Here is a 24899-nt window from a genome sequence, read left to right as displayed (position 1 = left end):
GAAGCCGAGAAGGCCCAAAGCGAAGATAGAGAGGACCCGGAAGTAGGGAAAACCTCTGAGCACGTGATGGGGGAACACGCGGGTTCTGTCACGTGATCCGACAGCCGGCCTCTGCAAAGTGCAGAATGTTCTGCTGCTCTTAAAGGTACAGGCCGCAGGGTCCCTGCTGTAGACGGGGCGGGGGCAGAGTGCGATGGGTGGGGCGTGGTGGGTCGTAGGGCGCTCGAGATGGAGCCCCCAGCTTCCTTGATGGATCGCGGGGCGCGAGTGCCCCAGACAAGCCGGAGCTGGGACCGGCAATCGGGCGTTGATCCTTGTCGCCTGTCGCAGACCCTCATCCCTCCCGTGGGAGCCCCTTTTGGACACTCTATGACCCTAGACCCTTGGGGGACCTGAACTTGATGCGATGGGAGGCTGTGCGGGCTCGCGGCGGCGCCTTTCGGATTCCGAGGGTGAGTAATCTGGCCCACCCTCTTGGAGCGACCACCTCTGGCTCGCAGCCCACCTGAGGGGAGTGAGAGCTGACTCGGCCCCGGGAGGACACGCATGGGGCCGTCGTGCGCCAGAGAGTGGGTGGGGGTCATGCCCTCTTCTCGCTCTCCCAGGTGAGGAGACCGTCCCGGAGCCACGGCTCCCTCTATTGGACCATCAGGGCGCGCATTGGAAGAACGCGGTGGGCTTCTGGTGAGTGGCCTGAGAGTTCAGCAAGTGACAATGGCGTGGGAAGAAGGAAGTGACAGGAGGAAAGGGGGAAGAAGGAGTTAAGCTGCGCAAAGGAGCTGAACCCACAAATATTTACTGAATCCACTGGTTTGCCCGGGGGCAGCATGTAAAATTTCCAAACTTCACTCCTTATCACCTTCGGGATTTAGCCAGATCCTCATACCATCTGTAGGATTATTTACTTTTTTCCTTCAACCAATTCAGCCTTAAAGTTTTTTAATGCACATATTTTTTAAAAGAAAACTTTAAATCACGACTCCACATGGAAAACCAGCATTTTCCTAATGAACGTTTAAATAAATGCATCACTACTAAAACTTTTATTTTTTAAATTTATTTTATCTTATTCTTTTTCTTTCTGAGACAGGGTCTTGCTCTGTTGCCCAGGTTGGAATGCAGTAAAGCAATCACAGCTCACTGCAGCCTAGAACTCCTGGGCTCAAGTGATCCTCCCACCTCAGCCTCCAGGTAGCTGTGACTACAGGCGTGCACCACCTCACCTGGCTAATTTTTTAATTTTTTTATAGAGATGGGGTCTCACTATGGGACCTGGGCTGGTCTTAAACTCGTGGCCTCAAGTGATCCTCCTACCTCAACCTTCCAAAGTACTGAGATTGCAAGCATGAGCCACCATGCCGGGCCTGAACCTTTTTTTCATTTAATTTTATTTTTGAGACAGAGTCTCACTCTGTCACCCAGGCTAGAGAGCAGGGGCACGATCTTGGCTCACCAAAACCTCCGCCTCCCAGGTTCAAGCGATTCTCCTGTCTCAGCCCCCTGAATAGCTGGGATTACAGGCACGCGTCACCAGACACAGCTAATTTTTTGTATTTTTAGTAGAGATGGGATTTCACCATGCTGGCCAGGCTGGTCTGGAACTCCTGACCTTAGGTGATCCGCTTGCCTCCACCTCCCACAGTGCTGGGATTACAGGTGTGAGCCACCGTGCCCCGCCCTGAAACCTTTAAAAAGGTCATCCATATACTTTCTAAAATCATACAAATACCAAGTCTCCGGAAATACTTCTAGCATTAACCTAAACATTGAGGACTTGGATCCTCCACCCACTTCCGGACTGGGTTAGAAGTGGCTTCCCATGTACTGTTTGGAAGAGTCACTTAACCTCTCTGACCCTGGTTCCTCTACAGTCAAATGGGAAGAGTAGTATTATAGTTCTACTTCGAAGTCTTGTGAAAAGGCCCCTAATGAAATCTCTGGCACCGGACCCAGATTCCCTCCCATCACTGAGTGCAACTCTGGGAGATGAGAGTAAACAAACAGAACCTTTCCTGAATCCTAAAGGCCTTTGGTCTTATCTTGTTTTGATCCATATAGCATTCTGTGGGGGGGATAGTCAGGAGATAAATTTGTATCCCTATTTTGCACATGAGTAGACTGAGACTACTAAACAGCAGACTTGGTGCTTGAACACAGTCCTTTTGGTTTCGAGCCCCAGGATTTTTTTTTTTTTTTTTTTTTTTTTTTGAGATAGAGTCTCAAAAAAGCAGAATCTTGGCTTACTGCAACCTCCGCCTCCCAATTCAGGCGATTCTTGTGCCTCACCCTTTGAAGTAGCTGGGATTACGGGTGTGAGCCACCACGCCCAACTGATTTTTGTATTTCCAGTAGAGACGGGATTTTGTCATGTTGGCTAGGATGATCTCGAACTCCTGGCTAGGATGATCTCGAACTCCTGGCCTCAAGTGATCTACCGCCCTCAGCCTCCCAAAGTGCTGGGATTACAGGTGTGAGCCACCGCGCCCGACTTCCCCAGGATTTTTTTTTTTTTTTTTTACTGTACTGCAGTGCATCAGAGGATGAGAAATGCCCCAGGAACTGAGTCACAGTGGGAGCTCAGAGGAGAGAGTGGTCATGGAGAGCTTCTGGGAGAGGCCTGGGAGGCTGGAAGTGAATCCAACTCTGTGATCCCAAAGACCCTATTTCTTCCTCTTTTTTTTCTTTTTTTTTTTTTTTTTTTGAGATGGAGTCTCACTCTTGTAACCCAGACTGGAGTGCAATGGTGCAATCTCGGCTCACCGCAAACTCTGCCTTTCAGGTTCAAGTGGTTCTCCTGCCGCAGCCTCCCAAGTAGCTAGGATTACAGGCATGTGCCACTTCTCCCGGCTAATTTCATATTTTTTAGTAGAGACGGGGTTTCTCCATGTTGGTCAGGCTGGTCTCAAACTCCCGACCTCGGGTGATCCGCCTACCTTGGCCCCTCAAAGTGCTGGGATTACAGGTGTGAGCCACCGTACCCGGCCTCTTCCTTTTTATTTTTTATTTTTGTAACAGGGTCTTGCTCTGTCACCCAGGCTGGAGTGCAGTGGCATGATCACAGTTCACTGCAGCCTCTAACTCCTGGACTCAAGCAATCCTCCATCTCAGCTGCCCAAGTAGCTGGGACTACAGTTTGAGCCACCACACCTGGCTAATTTTTTAATTTTTTGTAGAGATGGGGGTCTCACTGTCTTGCCCAAGCACCAAAGCCTGTATTTCTGACCCCAACACTGAATGAAGATGGGATCTGGTGATAGAGGGAAAAAAAAAGAGGGAGCTGATTGAAGGGCACAGGTAAGGGGAGGTTTGGCACAAAGTCTACAGATGGCTGCAGGATCAGGAGGGAGCTGAGACCTGTCCTGCTCCTTCCAGGCTGCTGGGCCTTTGCAACAACTTCTCTTATGTGGTGATGCTGAGTGCTGCCCATGACATCCTTAGCCACGAGAGGACATCAGGAAACCAGAGCCATGTAAGTGACTCTCTACCACCACTACCATGGTTAGTCCCTGTGGGACAGAGGCCCCCTTGAAAAACTCATGGAATGGGGTGGCCAAGGGATGGCACAAGGTGGGGTAAAGTTTCCAGTCTCTGGCTGGGCACAGTGGCTCACACCCATAATCCCAGCAGTTTGGGAGGCTGAGGCAGGCAGATCACTTGAAGTCAGGAGTTCGAGACCAACCTGGCCAACATGGTGAAACTCCAACTCTACTAAAAATACAAAAACTAGCTGGGTGTGGTGGCACACACCTGTAGTCTGAGCTACTCAAGAGGCTGAGGCAGAAGAATTGCTTGAAGCCAGGAGGCAGAGGTTGCAATGAGCCAAGATCATACCACTGCACTCTAACTTGGGCAACAGAGTGAGACTCCGTCTCAAAAAAAAAGAAAACTCTTGAATGTGTTATCTAAACAAAGTCCATTTACAGGGCCATCTGTGGCCTGTGGTCTAGTAGGGTGAGACTCATATGGAAACCCCCTCTTCATCGTGCATGCAGAGACACTGAGGTCCTGAGAGGTCAGTCACTGCCGACCCAAAGCCATCCTTCAATTGAAGGCAGAGCTGGGCTGGGAGCTGGCTCTGGGTGTCTATCCCTCTGCTTCCAGGGTGAAAGACATCGTTTTCTTCCATCAGGTGGACCCAGGCCCAGCGCCCATCCCCCACAACAGCTCATCACGATTTGACTGCAACTCTGTCTCTACGGCTGTGCGTACTAATCTCACCTGGTCCTCTCCTGACCCAGGGCCCCTGGGTCTATAGACCCCACTCCCAGCCCTTCACTACCCAACTGGGACTGTCATGATTAAAACCGTTGAGACCTGGGCTGGGCGCATTGGCTCACACCTGTAATCCCGGCACTTTGGGAGACCAAGGTGGGAGGATCACTTGAGCCTAGGAGTTTGAGACCAGCCTGGGCAGTATAGTGAGACCCCATCTTAAGGAAAAAGAGGAAAAAAAGGGTATATGTAATAATCGAGACCTTAATACAATTTCTGAGGCTGAGGCGGGCAGATCACTTGAGGCCAGGAGTTCAAGACCAGCCTGGCCAACATGGTGAAACCCCATCTGTACTAAAAATACAAAAATTAGCCAGGTGTGGTGGTGCATGCCTGTAATCCCAGCTACTTGGGAGGCTGAGGCAGGAGAGTCACTTGAACCCAGGAGGTGGAGGTTGTAGTGAGCTAAGATCGAGTCACTACACTCCAGCCTGGGTGGCAGAGTGAGACTCAGTCTCAAAAAAAAAAAAAAAAAAAAGATATATATACATATATATAAAGTTTCTGAGCCCTTTCTGTATGTAGCATATATTAGCTCATTTAATCCACACAGCAGTCCTGTGAGCTAGGCGCTATGATATCCCCATTTTCCAGATGAGGAGACTGAAGCTGATAGAATATAAACTCTTGACACACAGCTAAGGAGTGGCAGAGCTGAGACTTGAACCCAGGTGTGCCTGACCCCAGAGCCTGTGTTTGTAGCAGGCCAGCTCCTACCTCTCCTTGGCCACGTGGTTGGGAGGGTTGTCCCCTGGAACCTCTGGGGTCTCACTCCTTTCTCCTGTCCCAGGCCGTGCTCCTGGCAGACATCCTCCCCACGCTCGTCATCAAATTGTTGGCTCCTCTTGGCCTTCACCTGCTGCCCTACAGGTCTGGGTGGGAGTAGCAGGAGGCAGGGCAGGCAGGAGCTGAGAATGGGGAGGCTGGGAGGGCTGAGATGCTGAGAGTAGAGACTGACCTTCCCTCTCTCTTCCGTTCTGGCCCCCTCAGCCCCCGGGTTCTTGTCAGTGGGATTTGTGCTGCTGGAAGCTTCGTCCTGGTTGCCTTTTCTCATTCTGTGGGGACCGGCCTGTGTGGTGAGTGTGCGGTTCTGTGTCAGATGGGGGTCCCTGAGGAACCGCATCAGAGCATTTGTGGGAAGAGTCTCCCCAGCCTCCCAGAGGAAAGAGATTCATTCTGTCACCGTCAGAAGCCTGCTAGGGCTATCAGCAGTAGGAGATGGGATACTGGGAAAATTTGAAGGGGTAGGCAGTGGAGGAGATGGGAGAAAATGGATGAATTAGACGGAGATGGAGGTGAACAAAGTCAAGACTCTGTGATGGGTCAGGCACGTTGACTCATGCCTATAATCCCAGCGTTTTGGAAAGCCGAGGTGGGCGGATCACCTGAGGTCAGGAGTTCGAAACCAGCCTGGCCAACATGGAGAAACCGTGTCTCTACCAAAAATACAAAAATTAGCTGGGTGTGGTGGCACGAGCCTGTAATCCCAGCTACTCAGGAGGCTGAGGCAGGAGAATCTCTTGAACCTGGGAGGCAGAGGTTGCAGTGAGCCGAGATCACGCCACTGTACTCCAGCCTGGGTGACAGGGCGAGACTCCATCTCCAAAAGGAAAAGAAAATAAAAAGAAAAAGACTGATGGAGGGGCAGAGCCATCAAGGGTGCATGTCTGCTCCTGGTCTGATAACTGGGTGGATGGAGGTGCCACTCTTCATGAAGGGACACACAGGGGAGGGGGACTCTGCTTCAGACCTGGAACCTGGCCTGTACGCGAGATCTGTTTGTTGGAGCCTCTATGAGGTGACGGAGGAGGCCATGGCTAGACACCTTAGGGGCCTGGGCGATGTGGCAAGGCGAGGTGTTACCACCCCGTTGCTTGTCCTCCCCCCAGGTGTGGTCTTGGCTAGCATCTCATCAGGCCTCGGGGAGGTCACCTTCCTCTCCCTCACTGCCTTCTACCCCAGGTAAGCAGGTGGAGCAGGGAATGTGGGGAGAGGCTGTCATATGGTCGGCCTTGGTCCTCCTGAATGTTCCTGTGTTCTCCTTCCCAGGGCTGTGATCTCCTGGTGGTCCTCAGGGACTGGGGGAGCTGGGCTGCTGGGGGCCCTGTCCTACCTGGGCCTCACCCAGGCTGGCCTCTCCCCCCAGCAGACCCTGCTCTCCATGCTGGGTATCCCTGCCCTGCTGCTGGCCAGGTGAGCTGCCCTGAACTGGGAGGGAGAGGGGTCCAAGGAGAGAAAACTTGGCCATGGCCAGGCGTGGTGGCTCACGCCTGTAATCCCAGCACTTTGGGAGGCCAAGGAGGGCGGATCGCCTAAGGTCAGGAAACCAGCCTGGCCAACATGGTGAAACCCCGTCTCTACTAAAAATACAAAAATTAGCCAGGTGTGTTGGCGGGTGCCTGTAGTCCCAACTACTCAGGAGGCTGAGGCAGGAAGATGGCTTGAACCCTGGAGGCAGTGGTGGCAGTGAGTTGAGATCTCACCATTGCACTCCAGCCCGGGCGACAGTAAGACTCTGTCTCAGGAAAAAAAAAAAAAAAAAAAAAAGAAAACTTGATTATGATTGCAACCTTCAAGTCCCTACCTTGCTCTGAAGGGAGGTGGAATCTGGACTCTGATAGCCCCACGTGTGAGTCCTGGAGCTGCTACTTTTTAGCTGTGTGGTGTTGAACAAGTTACTCCACCCCTCTGAACCCTCAGTTTCCCCATATCTCAAATGGCAGTCATTCTTGCTTTCGTGGGAGGTGATGAGGGTAATGCATTCAGCACAGTGTGGTTCCCAAGGTGATTAGAAATAGGATGAGGGTGGACTTTGATTAGTTCTTTTTTTTTTGAGACAAAGTCTCGTTCTGTCACTCAGGCTGGAGTGTAGTGGCTGGTGTGATCTCAGCTCACTGCAACTTCGGTCTCCCGGGCTCTAGTGATTCTCCTGCCTCAACCTCCCACATAGCTGGGACCACAGGCCCATGCCACCATGCCTGGCTAATTTTTTATATTTTTAGTAGACACGGGTTTCACTGTGTTGGCCAGGCTGGTCTTGAACTCCTGACCTCAAGTGATCCACCTGCATTGGCCTCCCATAATGCTGGGAATACAGGCGTGAGCCGCCATGCCTGGCCTGATATAGTTCTTGTATTTTCATGCATATTAGGAAGCACTTTGGCCAGGCATGGTGGCAGGGTGAAACCCGTCTCTACTAAAAATACAAAAATTAGCCAGGCTTAGTGGCGCTTGCCTGTAGTCCCAGCTACTCGGGAGACTGAGGCAGAAGAATCGCCAGGAGGCAGAGGTTGCAGTGAGCCGAGATCATGCCACTGCACTCCAGGCTGGGCAACAGAGCAAGACTCATCTCAAAAAAAAAAAAAAAAAAAAAAAGGAAACACTTTGAACTAGCCAATCACACCTGACCCTTCACAAGATTAGTGCTTAGGACAAGTCCAGGTAGAAAAAGTGAGTCCATTTAAAGGAAGATATTAAGTAAATATATACACACACACACACACACACACAGAGGAGGAATGTGGATATGGCAAATAACATGAAGCCAGAACCTAAGTGACTAAAATCGAGGAAGTTCTGGCCTAGCACAGAGTGAACGTATAATTAATGGGAACTAGAGCAACCATTAGAATAATAATGGCCAGAAAACAGAACTGACTCGCTTGATATGAGCCAGCAGTCCAAATGAGGGCCTGCTGAGCATAGTGGCTCATGGCTGTAATCCCAGTGCTTTAATAGACTGAACCTGGAGGACCACTAGAGGTGAGAAATTTGAGACCAGCCTGGGCAGCATAGCGAGATTCCATTTATACAAAAAATGGAAAATATGAGGCGGGCTTAGTGGCAAATGCCTGTAGTCCCAGCTACTTGGGAGGCTGAGGCAGGAGGATTGCTTGAGCCTGGGAGGTCGAGACTGCAGTGAGCTATGATTGCACCACTGCATTCCAGCCTGGGTAATGGAGAAAGACCTTGTCTCTGAAAAAAAAATCACAACAAAACAAAGGCCCATGAATAGGAACAACAAGGAGATAAATTCAGCTCCAAAGAAGGAAGCCTTTGTCTACAATTGGGGCTCTCCCCCACACTGTAGGCACCTTAGAGGCAGTGAGCTACCCATCTTTGGAAGTGTTCAAAGGTAGAGGTGTTCCCTGGGAAAAGAGTGGCCTAGACAGTCCCTGGGGACCTTCCCAGCCAGTAGGGTTCTCTGACCCTGCCTTCATCCTACTCCTAGCTATTTCTTGTTGCTCACATCTCCTGAGGCCCAGGACCCTGGAGGGGAAGAAGAGGCGGAGAGCTCAGCCCGGCAGCCCCTCATAAGAACCGAGGCCCCGGAGTCGAAGCCAGGTAGGAGACACCCTTAGAGAGGTCACTTTCTCTCTGGGTTTGGCCTTTTCCTCTCTGCAATGGACACAATTATGAGGGGAAAGAGAGTGAGTGTACTGGTTATGGGAAAAGCCTTTGTCTATTTGAGAAATACTTGTTGAGGCCCAGCACAGAGGCTCACGCCTATAACATCCCAGCACTTTGGGAGGCTGAGGCAGGAGGATCTCTTGACCTCAGGAGTTTGAGTCCAGCCTGGGCAACAGAGCAAGACCCTGTCATAAAAAAGAAAAGAAAGAAAGAAAAGAAAGGGAGGGATGGAGAGGTATTAAGTGAGTACTTACCATGTGCCAGGCATTCCAATCACAAGTGCTGAGGTCCTGCGGTGGGGATAAGCTGGGATGTTCTAGCTCAAGTGATCCTTTGGAAGTGTTCAAAGGGATAAGCTTGAACCAGGAGGCGGAGGTTGCAGTGAGTCGAGATTGCACCACTGCACTCCTGCCTGGGCAACTGAGTGAGACTCTGTCTCAAAAAATAAAAACAATTTAAAAAGAGATATGAAGAGGTCTCACCTGGTTAGCTTTTTTTTTTTTCCATCATGGTAAAAAGTATGTATATTACTCGAAGTTTACCATTTTATTATTTTTTTATCTTATTTTATTTTTTTGAGACGGAGTTTCACTCTTTTTTTTTTTTTTTTTGAGACGGAGTCTCGCTCTGTCGCCCAGGCTGGAGTGCGGTGGCGTGATCTCGGCTCACTGCAAGCTCCGCCTCCCGGGTTCACGCCATTCTCCTGCCTCAGCCTCCAGAGTAGCTGGGACTACAGACGCCCGCCACCGCGCCCGGCTAATTTTTTGTATTTTTAGTAGAGGCGAGGTTTCACCGTGGTCTTGATCTCCTGACCTTGTGATCCACCCGCCTCGGCCTCCCAAAGTGCTGGGATTACAGGCAGAATTTCACTCTTGTTGCCCAGGCTGGAGTGCGATGGCGCAATCTCAGCTCACTGCAACCTCTGCCTCCCGGGTTCAAGTGATTCTCCCGCCTCAGCCACCTGAGTAGCTGGGATTACAGGCACCCGCCACCACACACGGCTAATTTTTGTATTTTTAGTAGAGATGGGGTTTCTCCATGTTGGCCAGGGTGATCTTGAACTCCTGACCTCAGGTGATCCGCCCACCTCAGCCTCCCAAATTGCTGGGATTACAAGCGTGAGCCACTGCGCCCAGCCATTTTAACAAATTTTAACATTTTAACAATTCTTAAAATTTGTTACATCCAATCCAGTGGCATGTAAGTCACTTCCCACTGTTGCGTGGTCTGGTTAATTCTGTCACACCCGGCGCCTCTTTGCCGAGTCTTCAGTGTGAAAACTTCATCTGCTCTTCTCTTTCTGTTCCCCTGCAGGCTCCAGCTCCAGCCTCTCCCTTCGGGAAAGGTGGACAGTGTTCAAGGTTCGGATGATGGCTGGGGTGTGTCCCCATGGGGGTTGCTCACCTCCGGGCCCCCCACTTACATCTTCTGCCTTTTCCAGGGTCTGCTGTGGTACATCGTCCCCTTGGTCGTGGTTTACTTTGCCGAATATTTCATCAACCAGGGACTTGTGAGTGAGGGGTGCTGGGAGGGGTGTGGAGGTGGTGACTGGGGCTGGGACCCACACAGCCCCGTCCATCTCCCCTGTCTGGTCTTTGCTGCAGTTTGAACTCCTCTTTTTCCGGAACACTTCCCTGAGTCACGCTCAGCAATACCGCTGGTAAGAGGAGCGAGGGCGGTGGGCTGGGAGGGCGCCGTGGTGATGGGGCTGCCCTGCTCAGTAGGGACTCCGGGGAGTGGGATGGTCCCTGGAGGAGCCTCCTCTCCTACTTCCTACCCTAACCTCAGGTACCAGATGTTGTACCAGGCAGGCGTCTTTGCCTCCCGCTCTTCTCTCCGCTGCTGTCACATCCGTTTCACCTGGGCCCTGGCCCTGCTGCAGGTACCAAACCCCTGCCCCTCACTCCATTCCCACCTTGGCTCCCAGCTTCCCCAAACTCCCCTGCTTCCCACTATCAGTAGGAAGTGTAGTTTTTTTTTGTTTGTTTGTTTGTTTTTTGAGACAGAGTGTCACTCTGTCGTCCAGGCTGGAGTGCAGTGGTGCAATCTTGGCTCACTGCAACCTCTGCCTCCCGGATTCAAGTGATTCTCCCGCCTCAGTCTCCCGAGTAGCTGGGATTACAGGCGCCTACCTCCATACCTGGCTAATTTTTGTATTTTTAGTAGAGGTGGGGTTTTGCCATATTTGCTGGTCTTGAACTCCTGACCTCAGGTGATGTGCTGGCCTCAGCCTCCCAAAGTGCTGGGATTACAGGGAAGTGGAAATTGTATACTATCATTTCTTAGCACAGGGAACTGAAGTCCAGCAGGGCTCCATGTAAAATGTATAGCCTCAGGAGCCAAGTACTCAGCCACTGAGTGACTTAGGGCAGGTCTCAGAACCACTCTGAGCCGCAATTTCCTCATGTATAAATTGGATGTGGCCAATACCTATTTTTCAGAGTAATTGTAAGAAATAGAGATGAAAGAAAGAATGGAAGAACAAGGTTTTGTATTGTGTGTGTGTGTGTGTGTGTGTGTGTGTGTGTGTGTGTGTGTAGCCGTGTGGTGATTGGGCTGGGCCAGGTGGCTCATACCTGTAATCCCAGCACTTTGGGAGGCTGAGGCAGGTGGATCATTTGAGCCTGGTAGTTCAAGTCCAGCCTGGGCAACATGGCAAAATCACATCTCTACAAAAGTTAGCCAGGTGTGGTGGTGCACACCTGTAGTCTAGGAAGCTGAGGTGGGAGGATCACTTGAGCCTATGAGGTCAAGGCTGCGGTGAACCAAGGTCATGCCTCTGCACTCCAGCCTAGGCAACAGAACGAGACCCTGTCTCCCGAAAAACGAAAAAAGAAAGAAAGAAAAAGTCAGGACCTTCCTCTGTCGCCCAGGCTGGAGTACAGTGGCATGATCATAGGTCACTTACCTCATGCAAAGAGACAGGCTTTCAAATGATGTTTCTAACTATAAGAAAATGCGCAGTTCCTTTATTCTAGATAGTTAATTATAATAGAATTGGTGACTTTGTAGTCAATGGGTTATTTATCTTAAGGGTGGTGAGCAAATTCCACTGCCCTTGGTAAACAGTAGTTTACAGCTTTAAGGGCACAAACACCCTTCCTTACAACAGTCTAATAAAAGGAGTTTCATATAACCAGTATTCATTGTTTCAAGGTTACAAATCCACAGTCCCAGCCGGGCGCGGTGGCTCAAGCCTGTAATCCCAGCACTTTGGGAGGCTGAGACGGGCGGATCACGAGGTCAGGAGATCGAGACCATCCTGGCTAACACGGTGAAACCCCGTCTCTACTAAAAAAATATATAAAAAACTAGCCGGGCGAGGTGGCGGGCGTCTGTAGTCCCAGCTACGTGGGAGGCTGAGGCAGGAGAATGGCGTGAACCCGGGAGGCGGAGCTTGCAGTGAGCCGAGATCCGGCCACTGCACTCCAGCCTGGGCAACAGAGCAAGACTCTATCTCAAAAAAAAAAAAAAAAAAAAAATCCACAGTCCCTGGAGGTCACTGTTACAATAAACTGTCAACTGTGACAGGAAAGTCCTCTGCCCTTGAAATTTAGGAACTCCGCCAGTGGTGGTTCACACCTGTAATCCCAGCACTTTGGGAGCCGGAGGTAGGCGAATCACCTGAGGTCAGGAGTTCGAGACCAGTCTGGCCAACACAGTGAAACCCCGTCTCTACTAAAAATACAAAAATTAGTCGGGCATGGTGGCATCTGTCTGTCATCCCAGCTACTCACTAGGCTGAGGCAGGAGAATTGCTTGAATCTGGGAGATGCAGGTTGCAGTGAGCTGAGATCGCACCACTGCACTCCAGCCTGGGCCACACAGAGCAAGACTCCATCTCCAAAAAAAAAAAAAACCTTAGGAATTCAATTCTGTGATAGCAAAATACAGAAATAGAGATTATACTTTAGGCCAGGTGTTGTGACTCACACCTATAATCCCAATGCTTTTGGAGGCTAGGGTGGGGGGCGGACTTGAAGCCAGGAGCTTGAGACCAGACTGGGCAACATAATGAGACCCCCATCTCTAAAAAAAAAAAAAAAAAAAAAAAAAAAACCAGGCGGGAGAATTGCTTGAGCCCAGGAGTTTGAGAGAGCAGCCTGGGTAACGTCATGAGACCCCATCTCTACAAAAAACAGGGTGTGGTGACATTCACCTGTAATCCCAGCTACTTGGGAGGCTGAGGCAGGAGGATCGCTTCAGCCCAGGAGTTCCAGGCTGCAGTGAGCCATAATCATGCTACTGTATCCCAGCCTGGGTGAGACCCTATCTCAAAAAAAAAAAAAAAAAGAAAAAAAAAATTACACTTTAATATTATGGCAAAAGCATGTAAATATTCTCCAACCTTCTGCCTTATTTATCTGAGCAGTGCTGCAAGCCCAGGGTTTGTACCCACAAAACCCCAGATTTATAACTTGGGGTGCTTCTAGATACCACTGAAATATGTAGCTTATGGTTTTAAACTACATGTTTTTAGCTATAATTTTTTTTTTTTTTTTTGAGATAAAGTCTCGCTCCATTGCCCAGGCTAGAATGCAGTGGTGCAATCTTGGCTCACTGCAACCTCTGCCTCCCACATTCAAGCAATTCTCAAGCCTCAGCCTTGCGAGTAGCTGGGATTACAGGTGCACGCCACCACGCCCGGATAATTTTTTGTTTTGTTTTGTTTTGTTTTTTAGAGACAGAGTTTCGCTCTTGTTGCTCAGGCTGGAGTGCAATGGCGTGATCTCAGCTCACTGCAACCTCCGCCTCTGGGATTCAAGCGATTCTCCTGCCTCAGCCTCCTGAGTAGCTGGGATTACAGGCACGTGCCACCACACCTGGCTAATTTTTGTATTTTTTAGTAGAGATGGGATTTCGCCATGTTGGCTAGGCTGGTCTTGAACTCCTGACCTCAGGTGATCCACCCACCTTGGCCTCCCAAAGTGCTGGGATTACAGGCGTGAGCCACCACACCTGGCTAGGGGTGTGTCCTTTTTAATGCTCAGCTTTAAGTCCACCTCAGATTTAATGAATCAGGACCTCTAGGGTAAGCCCTGCTTGGGGCATTTGTACCTAGATCCCCAGGCGATGTTTACGTGTACGAAAAGTATGAACCGCCAGGAGGTGGCCTACACACCGCACAAGAGGCAACGTGGCATGGTCAGGGCTAGGAGAATGGCACCTCCCTGAGAGACTGGGATACAGAGGTGGGACCTACACCCTGGGGTGGGGATCAAGGAGGCTTCCTGGCCAAGTGCGGTGGCTCCTGCCTATAATCCCAGCACTTTGGGAGGCTGAGGCAGAGGGGCAGCAACTGCTTGAGGCCAGGAGTTCAAGCCCAGCTGAATAGGATGCCCGCCTACTCCCACTTTGTTTTACCATAGTGAACCAGTGGTTTTTCAAACAGGGGCAGTTTTGCTGCCCAGGGGATGTTGGGCAACGTCTGCAGGCATTCTTTGGTTGTTTTTTTATTTATTTTTTTTTTTGAGACGGAGTCTCGCTGTGTCTCCCAGGCTGGAGTGCAGTGGCGTGATCTCGGCTCACTGCAAGCTCCGCCTCCCGGGTTCACGCCATTCTCCCGCCTCAGCCTCCCAAGTAGCTGAGACTACAGGCGCCCGCCACCACGCCCGGCTAGTTTTTTGTATTTTTAGTAGAGACGGGGTTTCACCATGTTAGCCAGCATAGTCTCGATCTCCTGACCTCGTGATCCACCCGCCTCGGCCTCCCAAAGTGCTGGGATTACAGGCTTGAGCCACCGCGCCCGGCCTCTTTGGTTGTTACAACTAAGGGATGCTATGGGCATCTAGCGGGCAGAGGCCAGGGATGCTGCTAAATGCACTGCTGTACGCAGAACAGCCCTCACCACACAGAACGACCAGCACCAAATGCCAAGAGTGCTGCAATTGAGAAATCCTGGTTTCAATGGTCCCACTTCCTTTAGGAAGCCTCCGGGTTTGTTTGTTTGTTTGTTTGTTTGTTTTTTGAGACAGGATCTTGCTCTGTCACCCAGGCTGGAGTACAGTGACACAGTCACAGCTTACTGCAGCCTCCACCTGCTGGGTTCAAGCAATTCTGCTCAGACTCCTGAGTAGCTGGAACTACAGGTGCATGCCACCACGCTCAACTAATTTTTAAATTTTTTATAGAGACAGAGTTTTGTTATGTTGCCCAGGCTGGTCTCAAACTCCTGGCCTCAAGTGATCGTCCCACCTCGGTCTCCCAATGTGCTGGTATTACCTGCATGAGCCACCGCACCAGGCTGAGGTTGGCATTTTTGGGTTTTTTTTTTTTGAGATGGAGTCTCTCTCTGTTGCCCAGGCTGGAGTGCAGTGGTGCAATCTTGACTCACTGCAGCCTCTGCCTCCCAGGTTCAAGCGATTCTCCTGCCTCAGCCTCCCAAGTAGCTGGGACTACAGGACCACTACACCCAGCTAATTTTTGTATTTTTAGTTGAGATGAGGTTTTACCATGTTTAGCAGAGACCAGGCCAGGCTGGTCTCGAAATCCTGACCTCAGGTAATCTGCCTGCCTCAGCCTTCCAAAGTGCTGGGGATTACAGGTGTGAGCCACCACCCTGGGCTGGTGTTGAGATTTTATCTAGGCCTGGCAGCCCTCTCCTTCACCAGTATCTCCTAGAACCAAGGGCCCCTGGAGGAGAGGTCCCCTCTCCCTCCCTGCCCCACCCTGGGCCCAGGCTCAGCCTCTCCCTCTGCTCACAGTCCCTCAACCTGGCATTCCTGCTCGCGGACGTGTGGTTCAGCTTTCTGCCAAGCATCTACTTCGTCTTCCTGATCATTCTGTATGAGGGGCTCCTGGGAGGCGCAGCCTATGTGAACACCTTCCACAACATCGCCCTGGAGGTCAGCACCGGCCGGGCAAGGGCTGTGGGTGGCCTGTCCAGGGACACCCAGGGCAGGGATGTCTGGGACTGAAGCCTCACCCCTGCTCTCTGCCCTCCCAGACCAGTGATGAGCACCGGGAGTTTGCAATGGCGACCACCTGCATCTCTGACACGCTGGGGATCTCCCTGTCGGGGCTCCTGGCTTTGCCTCTGCACGACTTCCTCTGCCAGCTCTCCTGATACTCAGGATCCTTGGGACGCAGGTCACACTCACCCGTGGGCAGAGGGGCAGGTCACATACCCAGGCCCACCCTAGAGCCCCTCCACGAACTGTGCTCCTGGCCTTTCCAGCAGGGCTGGGAGTAGGGAAGGGCTGAGACCTTGTTCCCCTTGCAGGGGGCCTAGCCATTGTCTCCCGCTCAGGGAGCTTCTTCCTGGCATCATGCCCTCTGAATAAATGCCGATTTTATCCATGGACTTCTTGTGCTGTTTTTGTCTCTAAAAAGAAAATACTTTTATTATGAAAGTAATACATGACCACTTTCCTATATATAGACAGCATCAGGAAGGTATGTCAGCAGATTCCTCTCTTTTTGTTTGTTTGTTTTTTTTTTTGTTTTGTTTTGTTTGACAAGAGTCTCGCTCTGTCGCCCAGGCTGGAGTGCAATGGCGCGATCTTGGCTCACTGCAGCCTCCACTTCCCGGTTCAAGCAATTCTCCTGCCTCAGCCTCCCAAGTAGCTGGGACTACAGCTGTGCACCACCACGTCCAGCCAGTTTTTATATTTTTAGTACAGATGGCGTTTTGCCATGTTGGCCAGGCTGGTCTCAAACTCATGACCTCAGGTGATCCATCCGCCTTGGCCTCCCAAAGAGCTGGGATTACAGGTGTGAGCCACTGTGCCTGGCCTCTGCCATTTTTAGGCCTTATGTATTCATTCATTCATGCATTCATTGTATGGTACAATCTATAAACAATCATGTTGGACATTCTTTCCAGCATGAAAGTTTCCAGAGAAGTGGAAAGAATTGTGCAGTGAATCACCCTGAGTGTGCACTACCAGGTTCTATGTTAACATTTTGTTACAGTTGCTTTATCATGTAGTCCAGCCCCCATCAAATCTATCCTCTCACTGTTCCATCACACCCTGCTGAGGCATTTTATTTTTTATAATTTTTTTTATTTTTAGAGACAGGGTTGCACTCTGTCACCCAGGCTGAAGTGCAGTGGCACAGTCATGGCTCACTGTGGCCTGGACCTCCTAGACTCAAACAATCCTCACACCTTGGCCTCCCAAGTAGCTGGGACTACAAGTGCACGACACCAAACCCAGGTAATTTTTTTTTTTGTAGAGATGCGATCTTCCTATGTTACTCAGGCTGATCTTGAACTCCTGAGCTCAAGCAATCCTGCCTCAGCCTCCGAAAGTACTGAGATTACAAGCATGAGCCACTGCTCCTGGCCTATAGTCCTGTTATTAGGTACAGTTTATATACACAGTAAAAAGTATAAATTGTTAGCCGGGCGCGGTGGCTCACGCCTGTAATCCCAGCACTTTGGGAGGCCGAGGTGGGCGGATCACGAGGTCAGGAGATGGAGACCATCCTGGCTAACATGGTGAAACCCCCGTCTCTACTAAAAATACAAAAAAATTAGCCGGGCATAGTGGCGGGCGCCTGTAGTCCCAGCTACTCGGGAGGCTGAGGCAGGAGAATGGCATAAACCCAGGAGGCGGAGCTTGCAGTGAGCCGAGATTGTGCCACTGCACTCTAGCCTGGGCAACAGAGCGAGACTCCATCTCAAAAAAAAAAAAAAAAAAGTATAAATTGTTACATATTTTTACAGTAAACAGAGTCTGGGCCAGGCGCCATGGCTCACGCCTATAATCCCAGCACTTTGGGAGGCCAAGGCAGGCACGGGTGGATCACCTGAGGTCAGGAGTTTGAGACCAGCCTGGACAATGTGACAAAACCCTGTCTCCACTAAAAATATAAAAAATGATCCAGGTGTGGTGGCATGCACCTGTAGTCCCAGCTACTTGGAAGGCTGAGGCACGAGAATTGCTTGATCCTAGGAGGCAGAGGTTGTGGTGAGCTGAAATTGTGCCACCGCACTCCAGCCTGAGTGACAGAGCAAGACTCTGTCTCAAAAAGAAAAACAACTGAGTCTGGCTTAGTGTTTCTCATACTTCATTGTTACCCTTTCTAATATATTTACCATATTTGAACCTAACAGTAGTACTTTTATTTACTTAATAGTTTTCATTAAAGCAACTAACCTTTAATATAAATTCAGTTATTTTAAAGGGAAGCATCATTATTAAAATCATGAGTTTGAAGTGATATATATGTATTTTCTACTATACTTTAAATAGTTATGTAACTATTGGAGTTTAAAATGAACATACAAGTTCCCCCTGAGGCTACTCCATCACGACCAGTGATGTTTGTGGACCCAGATCTAGGAAATGCTGACCCACTGGTTAATAGCATGGGCTTGGAGGGCAGAAGGAACTGACTTTCAAGTGCCAACCCTGCCATTCACTAGCTGTATGACCTTGGGCAAGTCACTTCACCTCGCTGCACCTCAGTTTCCTGATCTCTCCAATGGGATAATAATAGCACCAGCACTTCATAAGGTGCTTTTGGAAACTACATGAGATCACGTCAACACCCAATAAACATCAGCTCTGATCATGCTATGATATGACTCCTGCCTCTCACCTTTGCATTACATTATACCCATGTTTCTCAAGCCTTAGTGTGCACTGGAGGCCTTGTTTTTGTTTTTGTTTTCTTGGAGACCAAGAGCCTTGCTCTGTCACCCAGGCTGGAGTACAGTGGCATGATCATGGCTCACTGCAGCCTCAACCTCCTGGGCTCAAGGGATCCTCCTGCCTCAGTCTCCTGAGTATCTAAGACTGGAGGCACGCACCACCATACCTGGCTAATTTTTATATTTTTGGTAGAGATGGGGTTTTACCATGTTGTCCAGGCTGGTCTTGTACTCCAGAGCTCAAGTGATCCACCCACCTTGACCTCCCAAAGTGCCAGGATTACAAGTGTGAGCCACTGCGCCCGGCCCTGCCTGGCTAATTTTTAAATGTTTTCTGTAGAGACGAGGTCTTGCTATGTTGCTGAGGCTGGACTGGAACTACTGGCCTCAAGCAATCCACCTGCCTCAGCCTCCCAAAGAGCTGGGATTATTATTCATGAGCCACCACACCCAGCCACAATGTTTTATTTATCCATTTGTTAGTTGATGGATATTTGGGTTTCAATTTTTTGACTTACTATGAATCATGCTGCTATAAATGTTCGTATAAAGTTTTTGTGTGGACACATGTTTTCCATTTCTCTCGGATAATATCAAGGAGTGGAATTGCTGGGTCGGTGGTAATTTTGTTTGATCCTTTGAGGAACTACCATACTGTTTCCCAAAGTGGCTGCAATTTTACATTCCACTGGCAGTGTAGGAGGACTCTAATTTATCCATGTCCCCACCAATACTTGCTCTTTTCCATTCTTTTTCCACTGCAGCCTCCGCCTCACCAGTTCAAGCGATTCCCCTGCCCTTTTTTTTGTTTTTGTTTTTGAGACAGTCTGCTCTGTTGCCCAGGCTGGAGTGCAGTGGTGTTATCTTGGCTCACTGCAACCTCAGTCTCCCGAGTTCAAGTGATTCTCCCACCTTAGTCTCCCAAGTAGCTGGGATTACAGGCATGCGCCACTACACCCGGCTAATTCTTGTTTTTTGTTTTTTCAGATGAAGTCTTGCTCTGTCGCCAGGCTGGAGTGCAGTGGCACAATCTCTGCTCACTGCAGCCTCTGCTCCCGGGTTCAAGCTATTCTCCTGCCTCAGCCTCCCAAGTAGCTGGGATTACAGGCGCCCACCACCACACCCGGCTAATTTTTGTATTTTTTATGGAGATGGGATTTCGCCATGTTGGCCAGGCTGGTCTCCAACTCCTAAACTTAGATGATCCGTCGTCCTTGGCCTCCCAGAGTGCTGGGATTACAGGCATGAGCCACCGTGCCCAGCCTCTTTTCTGTTTTTTTGTTTTGTTTTGTTTTGTTTTGGTTGGCTGGTTTGGGTTTCATTATCGCCTTTCTAGTGAGTGTAAAGTGGTGTCTCATTGTGGTTTTGATTTGCATGTCCCTGGTGACTAATGATGCTGAGCATCTTTCCATGTCCTTATTGACTGTATGTATAGTTCTTTGAGAAATGTCTACTCAGATCTTTGCCCATTTTTAAATGGGATTGTTTGTCTTTTTTTATTGAAGAGCCAGAGATCTGAAGTCTTTTTGAGTTGTGAGATTTCTTCATATATTCTAGACAGAAGTCCTTTATAAGATACATGATTTGATTCTCCCATTCTGTATTGTCTTTTTACTTTTTTTTTTTTTTTTTTTTTTTTTTTAGACGGAGTCTCGCTCTGTCGCCCAGGCTGGAGTGCAGTGGCCAGATCTCAGCTCACTGCAAGCTCCGCCTCCCGGGTTCCCGCCATTCTCCTGCCTCAGCCTCCCGAGTAGCTGTTTTTTTTTTTTTTTTTTTTTTGAGACAGAGTCTCGCTCTGTCACCCAGGCTGGAGTGCAGTGGCCGGATCTCAGCTCACTGCAAGCTCCGCCTCCCGGGTTCATGCCATTCTCCTGCCTCAGCCTCCCGAGTAGCTGGGACTACAGGCACCTGCCACCTCGCCCGGCTAAGTTTTTGTATTTTTAGTAGAGACGGGGTTTCACTGTGTTACCCAGGATGGTCTCGATCTCCTGACCTCGTGATCCGCCCGTCTCGGCCTCCCAAAGTGCTGGGATTACAGGCTTGAGCCACCGCGCCCGGCCGTCTTTTTACTTTTTTGATATTGTCTTTTGGTACGGAAAGACACTTATTTTGATGAAGTCCAATTTATCTATTTTTTGTTTGGTTGCTTATGCTTCTGGTAACATACCTAAGTGGGAGCCAGGTGTAGTGGCTCATGCCTGTAATCCCAGCACTTTGGGAGGCCAAGGTGGGAGGTTTGCTTGAGACCAGGAGTTCGAGACCAGCATGAGCAACATAGCAAGGTTCCATCTCTGTAAAACATTTAAAAAATGATAAAATGAGGCTGGATGTGGTGGCTCACACCTATAATCCCAGCATTCTGGGAGGCAAGAGGACAACTTGGGCCGGGAGTTTAAGACCAGTCTGGGCAACATGGCAAAAACCTGTCTCTACCAAAAAATAAAATAATAATAATAATAATAATAATAATAATAATTATCCAGGCAAGGTATGCCTGTAGTCCCAGCTACTTAGGAGGCTGAGGCAGGAGAATTGCTTGAGCCCGAAAGGTGGAGCTTGCATTGAGCTGAGATTGAACCATTGCACTCCAGCCTGGGTGACAGGAATGAAACCCTGTCTCAAAAAATAAAATAAAATAAAATAAGCCGGGTGTTGTGCTGCATACCTGTACTCCCAGTTACTCAGGAGGCTGAAGTGGAAGGATCACTTGGGCCCAGGAATTCGAGGCTGCAATGAGCTATGATCATACCAATGCACCCCAACCTGGGCACAGAGAAAGACCCTATCTCTTAAAAAACAAAGAGGGGCTGGGCACGGTGGCTCACACCTGTAATCCCAGCACTTTGGGAGGCCGAGGCAGACGGATCATGAGGTCAGGAGATCGAGACCATCCTGGCTAACACGGTGAAACCCCATCTCTACTAAAAATACAAAAAATTAGCCAGGCGTGGTGGCAGGCGCCTGTGTTGTTCCAGCTACTCGGGAGGCTGAGGCAGGAGAATGGTGTGAACCTGGGAGGCAGACAGAGCGAGACTCCACTAAAAAAAAAAAACAAAAAAAAAAAAACAAAGAAACAAACCCCACACACATCTAAGAAACTGTTGCCAAATCCAAGGTCATGAGGATTTACTCCTATATTTTCTTTTTTCTTTCTTTCAGTGGGGTAGTACTGCCCCCTAGGGTCATTTTGGAAGCTTGTTTGTGGGGGCTTTGATCTCACCGTGAATGTGACAGTGTCCTTAAAGGGAGAGAGCAAAGCCATCCTGCCATGCATGGTATGGTCCTGGATGAAGAGAGATTCTTCTACATTTTAGTGGTTTTTTAATATCCACCCCCGGACATCCAACAATATGTGCTAAGAATCTAACTTCATTTTACATTATATATGAACCAAAGTTTTTTTTCTTTCAGTATGGAGTCTTGCTCAGTCTCTCAAGCTGGAGTGCAATAGTGCGATCTCAGCTCACCGCAACCTCAGCCTCCCAGGTTCAAGCAATTCTCCTGCCCCTGCCTCTTGAATAGCTGGGATTACAGGCATGCACCACCACACCTGGCTGATTTTTGTATTTTTAGTAGGGAAGGGGGTTTCACCATGTTGGCCAGGCTGGTCTTTTTTTTTTTTTTTTTTTTTTTTTTTTTTTTTTTTTGAGACGGAGTCTCACGCTGTTGCCCAGGCTGGAGTGCAGTGGCGCGATCTCGGCTCACTGCAAGCTCCGCCTCCCGAGTTCCCGCCATTCTCCTGCCTCAGCCTCCTGAGTAGCTGGGACTACAGGCGCCCGCCACCGCGCCCGGCTAATTTTTTTGTATTTTTAGTAGAGACGGGGTTTCACTGTGGTCTCGATCTCCTGACCTTGTGATCCGCCCGCCTCGGCCTCCCAAAGTGCTGGGATTACAGGCTTGAGCCACCGCGCCCGGCCAACCAGGCTGGTCTTGAACTCCTGACCTCAGGTGATCCACCCACCTCAGCCTCCCAAAGTGCTGGGATTACAGGCATGAGCCACTGTGCCCAGTCTAAACCCAAAGTATTTCTTACTTGGTTTTAATATACATTGAATTTTTCAAGAATTCAACTATCACGTATTAGTATGAACTAAATGTTTGTGTCCTCCTGCCAAACGCATATGTTGAAGCCCCAATGTGATAGTATTTGAAGGTGAGAAGGTGAGGCTCTTGGAAGGTAATTGGAGCTAGATTACGTCATGAGGGTGGGAGACTTCATGATGGTATTAATGCCCTTGCAGAAAGAGAATGAGACAAGTAATCTCTTTCTCCACCAAGTGGCGATACAGCAAGAAGGCAGCTGTCAGCAAACCAGGAACAGAGCCCTCACCAGACACCAAATCAATTTTGCCAGCACCTTGATCTTGGACTTCCCGCCTCCAGAACTGTGAAAAATAAATATTGTTTTTTAAGCCACCCTGTTTATGGTATTTTGTTATAGCAGCCTGAGCTGACTAAAATCTCAGGTCATTGAAGGAAGATGTATTTTGCTTCATTGGGATCTTTACCAAGAGTTGTTCGCTGTACTTGGACAATTCCTTTACTGAAGGCAACACACATAGTAAAATCCATTGCTTACCAGCTGCACTGCAGTGCCTCAGTCACCATGATTCTAAGTATAAAAATGATAAGTATAAGCCAGGTGCAGTATCTCACGCCTGTAATTTCACCAGTTTGGGAGGCTGAGGCACTTGAGATCAGGAGTTCGATTCCAGCCTGGCCAACATGGTGAGACCCTGTCTCTACTAAAGATACAAAAATTAGCTGAGCGTGATGGTGGGTGCCTATAATCCCAGCTACTTGGGAGGCTGAGGCAGGAGAATCACTTGAACCCAGGAGGCAGAGGTTGCAGTGAGCTGAGATCATGCCATTGCACTCCAGCCTGGGCATCAAGAGTGAAACTCCATCTCAAAAAAAAAAAAAGAAAAAATCTAGCTACTAGCTATATGCTATTTCAAGATGTGTATAAATATCATTATTATACAGAAATATTGAAAAGCAATTAATAAAAAACATCAGGCCAATACCAACTAAAATGAAGTTGGAAAAGCTACATTAATATCAGAAAAAATAGACTTTCACACAAAAAGTATTACTGCAGGCCGGGCGCGGTGGCTCAAGCCTGTAATCCCAGCACTTTGGGAGGCCAAGACGGGCGGATCACGAGGTCAGGAGATCGAGACCATCCTGGTTAACACGGTGAAACCCCGTCTCTACTAAAAAAATACAAAAAATTAGCCGGGCGCGGTGGTGGGCGCCTGTAGTCCCAGCTACTCGGGAGGCTGAGGCAGGAGAATGGCGTGAACCCGGGAGGCGGAGCTTGCAGTGAGCTGAGATCCGGCCACTGCACTCCAGCCCGGGCGACAGAGCGAGACTCTGTCTCAAAAAAAAAAAAAAAAAAAAAAGTATTACTGCAGATAAAGAGTGTCATCTCATAATAATAAAATAGTCCCAGCCTGGCCAACATGGCAAAACCCCATCTCTACTAAAAAATACAAAAATTAGCTAGGTGTGGTGCCACGTGCCTGTAATCCCAGCTACTTAGAAGGCTGAGGCAGGAGAATCGCTTGAACCTAGGAGGTGGAGGTTACCGTGAGCTGAGATCATGCCAGTGCACTCCAGCGTGGGTGACAGAGCAAGACTCCATCTCAAAAAATAAATAAATAAAAAATAAAATATTCAATTCAACAGGGATGTATAACAAAAACTACTCTGTACGTAATAATAAAAGTTTAAAACATATGATGTAAATATTGAAAAAAATGTTGATACAAGCTTTATTTATAATGTGGCCAGGTATGGTGGCTCACACCGGTAATCCCAGCACTTTAGGAGGCCAGGGTGGGAGGATCACCTGAGATCAGGATTTCAAGACCAGCCTGGCCTGGTCTCTACTAAACATGATGAAACCTCGTCTCTACTAAAAATACAAAAATTAGCCAGGTGTGATGGTGCATGCCTGTAATCTAAGCTAATTCGGAGGCTGAGGCACCAGAACCTCTTGAACCCGGGAGGCAGAGGTTGCAGTGAGCCAAGATTGTGCCGCTGCACTTCATCATGGAGAACACAGTGAGACTCCATTTAAAAAAAAAAAAAAAAAAAAACAGGAGAATGGATACATTGTGGTATCATCATTCAGCTGAAAACCATTCAGGAATTTAAAAAGAATGACTGTACCAGGCGCGGTGGCTCACGCCTGTAATTCCAGCACTTTGGGAGGCCGAGGTGGGCAGATCACCTGAGGTCAGGAGTTCGAGACCAACCTGACCAAAATGGAGAAACCCCCATCTCTACTAAAAAATACAAAAAACTAGCCGGGCGAGGTGGCGGGCGTCTGTAGTCCCAGCTACTTGGGAGGCTAAGGCAGGAGAATGGCATGAACCCGGGAGGCGGAGCTTGCAGTGAGCTGAGATCTGGCCACTGAACTCCAGCCTGGGCGACAGAGCGGGACTCCATCTCCAAAAAAAAAAAAAAAAAAAGTAAAATTAGCCAGGTGTGGTGGTGCATGCCTGTGATCCCAGCTACTTGTGAGGCTGAAGCAGGAGAATAGCTTGAGGCAGGGTTGCGGCGAGCCAAGATCGCGCCATTGCACTCCAACCTGGACAACAAGAGCAAA

General features: G+C 49.3%; 1 protein-coding gene and 1 long non-coding RNA gene across 20 annotated transcripts in view; both read left to right on the top strand.

Moving 5' to 3' along the window:
- CLN3 (CLN3 lysosomal/endosomal transmembrane protein, battenin) overlaps positions 1-15985 on the top strand; it is a 78508-nt gene extending 62523 nt beyond the window's left edge. For 4 of the 19 annotated variants that reach the window (XM_077985846.1, XM_077985843.1, XM_077985844.1 and 1 more), the window contains exons 3-17: positions 331-452; positions 606-684; positions 3373-3469; positions 4130-4201; positions 5063-5142; positions 5263-5348; positions 6162-6234; positions 6322-6465; positions 8504-8616; positions 9997-10043; positions 10124-10192; positions 10287-10342; positions 10471-10564; positions 15387-15527; positions 15629-15985. In XM_077985846.1, the coding sequence (XP_077841972.1) occupies positions 407-452; positions 606-684; positions 3373-3469; positions 4130-4201; positions 5063-5142; positions 5263-5348; positions 6162-6234; positions 6322-6465; positions 8504-8616; positions 9997-10043; positions 10124-10192; positions 10287-10342; positions 10471-10564; positions 15387-15527; positions 15629-15748 (1317 nt within the window). In that variant the 5' untranslated portion in view covers positions 331-406 and the 3' untranslated portion in view covers positions 15749-15985. Of the gene's footprint in view, positions 1-90; positions 453-605; positions 685-3372; positions 3470-4101; positions 4202-5062; positions 5143-5262; positions 5349-6161; positions 6235-6321; positions 6466-8503; positions 8617-9996; positions 10044-10123; positions 10193-10286; positions 10343-10470; positions 10565-13364; positions 13490-15386; positions 15528-15628 lie in introns of those variants that run through there. The other 15 variants (XM_077985848.1, XM_077985847.1, XM_077985849.1 and 12 more) reach the window with 11 other exon arrangements.
- Positions 15986-19895: 3910 nt separating this feature from the next.
- Positions 19896-22699, top strand: LOC144337973 (uncharacterized). Its single transcript, XR_013411679.1, has 3 exons — positions 19896-20605; positions 22274-22436; positions 22525-22699. It is a non-coding gene; the product is annotated as an uncharacterized LOC144337973 (long non-coding RNA).
- The last annotated feature ends 2200 nt before the right edge of the window (positions 22700-24899 follow it).

Source organism: Macaca mulatta, chromosome 20 (genome assembly GCF_049350105.2).
Source record: "Macaca mulatta isolate MMU2019108-1 chromosome 20, T2T-MMU8v2.0, whole genome shotgun sequence".
Taxonomy (NCBI): Eukaryota; Metazoa; Chordata; class Mammalia; order Primates; family Cercopithecidae; genus Macaca; species Macaca mulatta.
The sequence above is the reverse complement of the archived record's forward strand: the minus strand, read 5'-3'. Positions and strand labels throughout refer to the sequence as shown.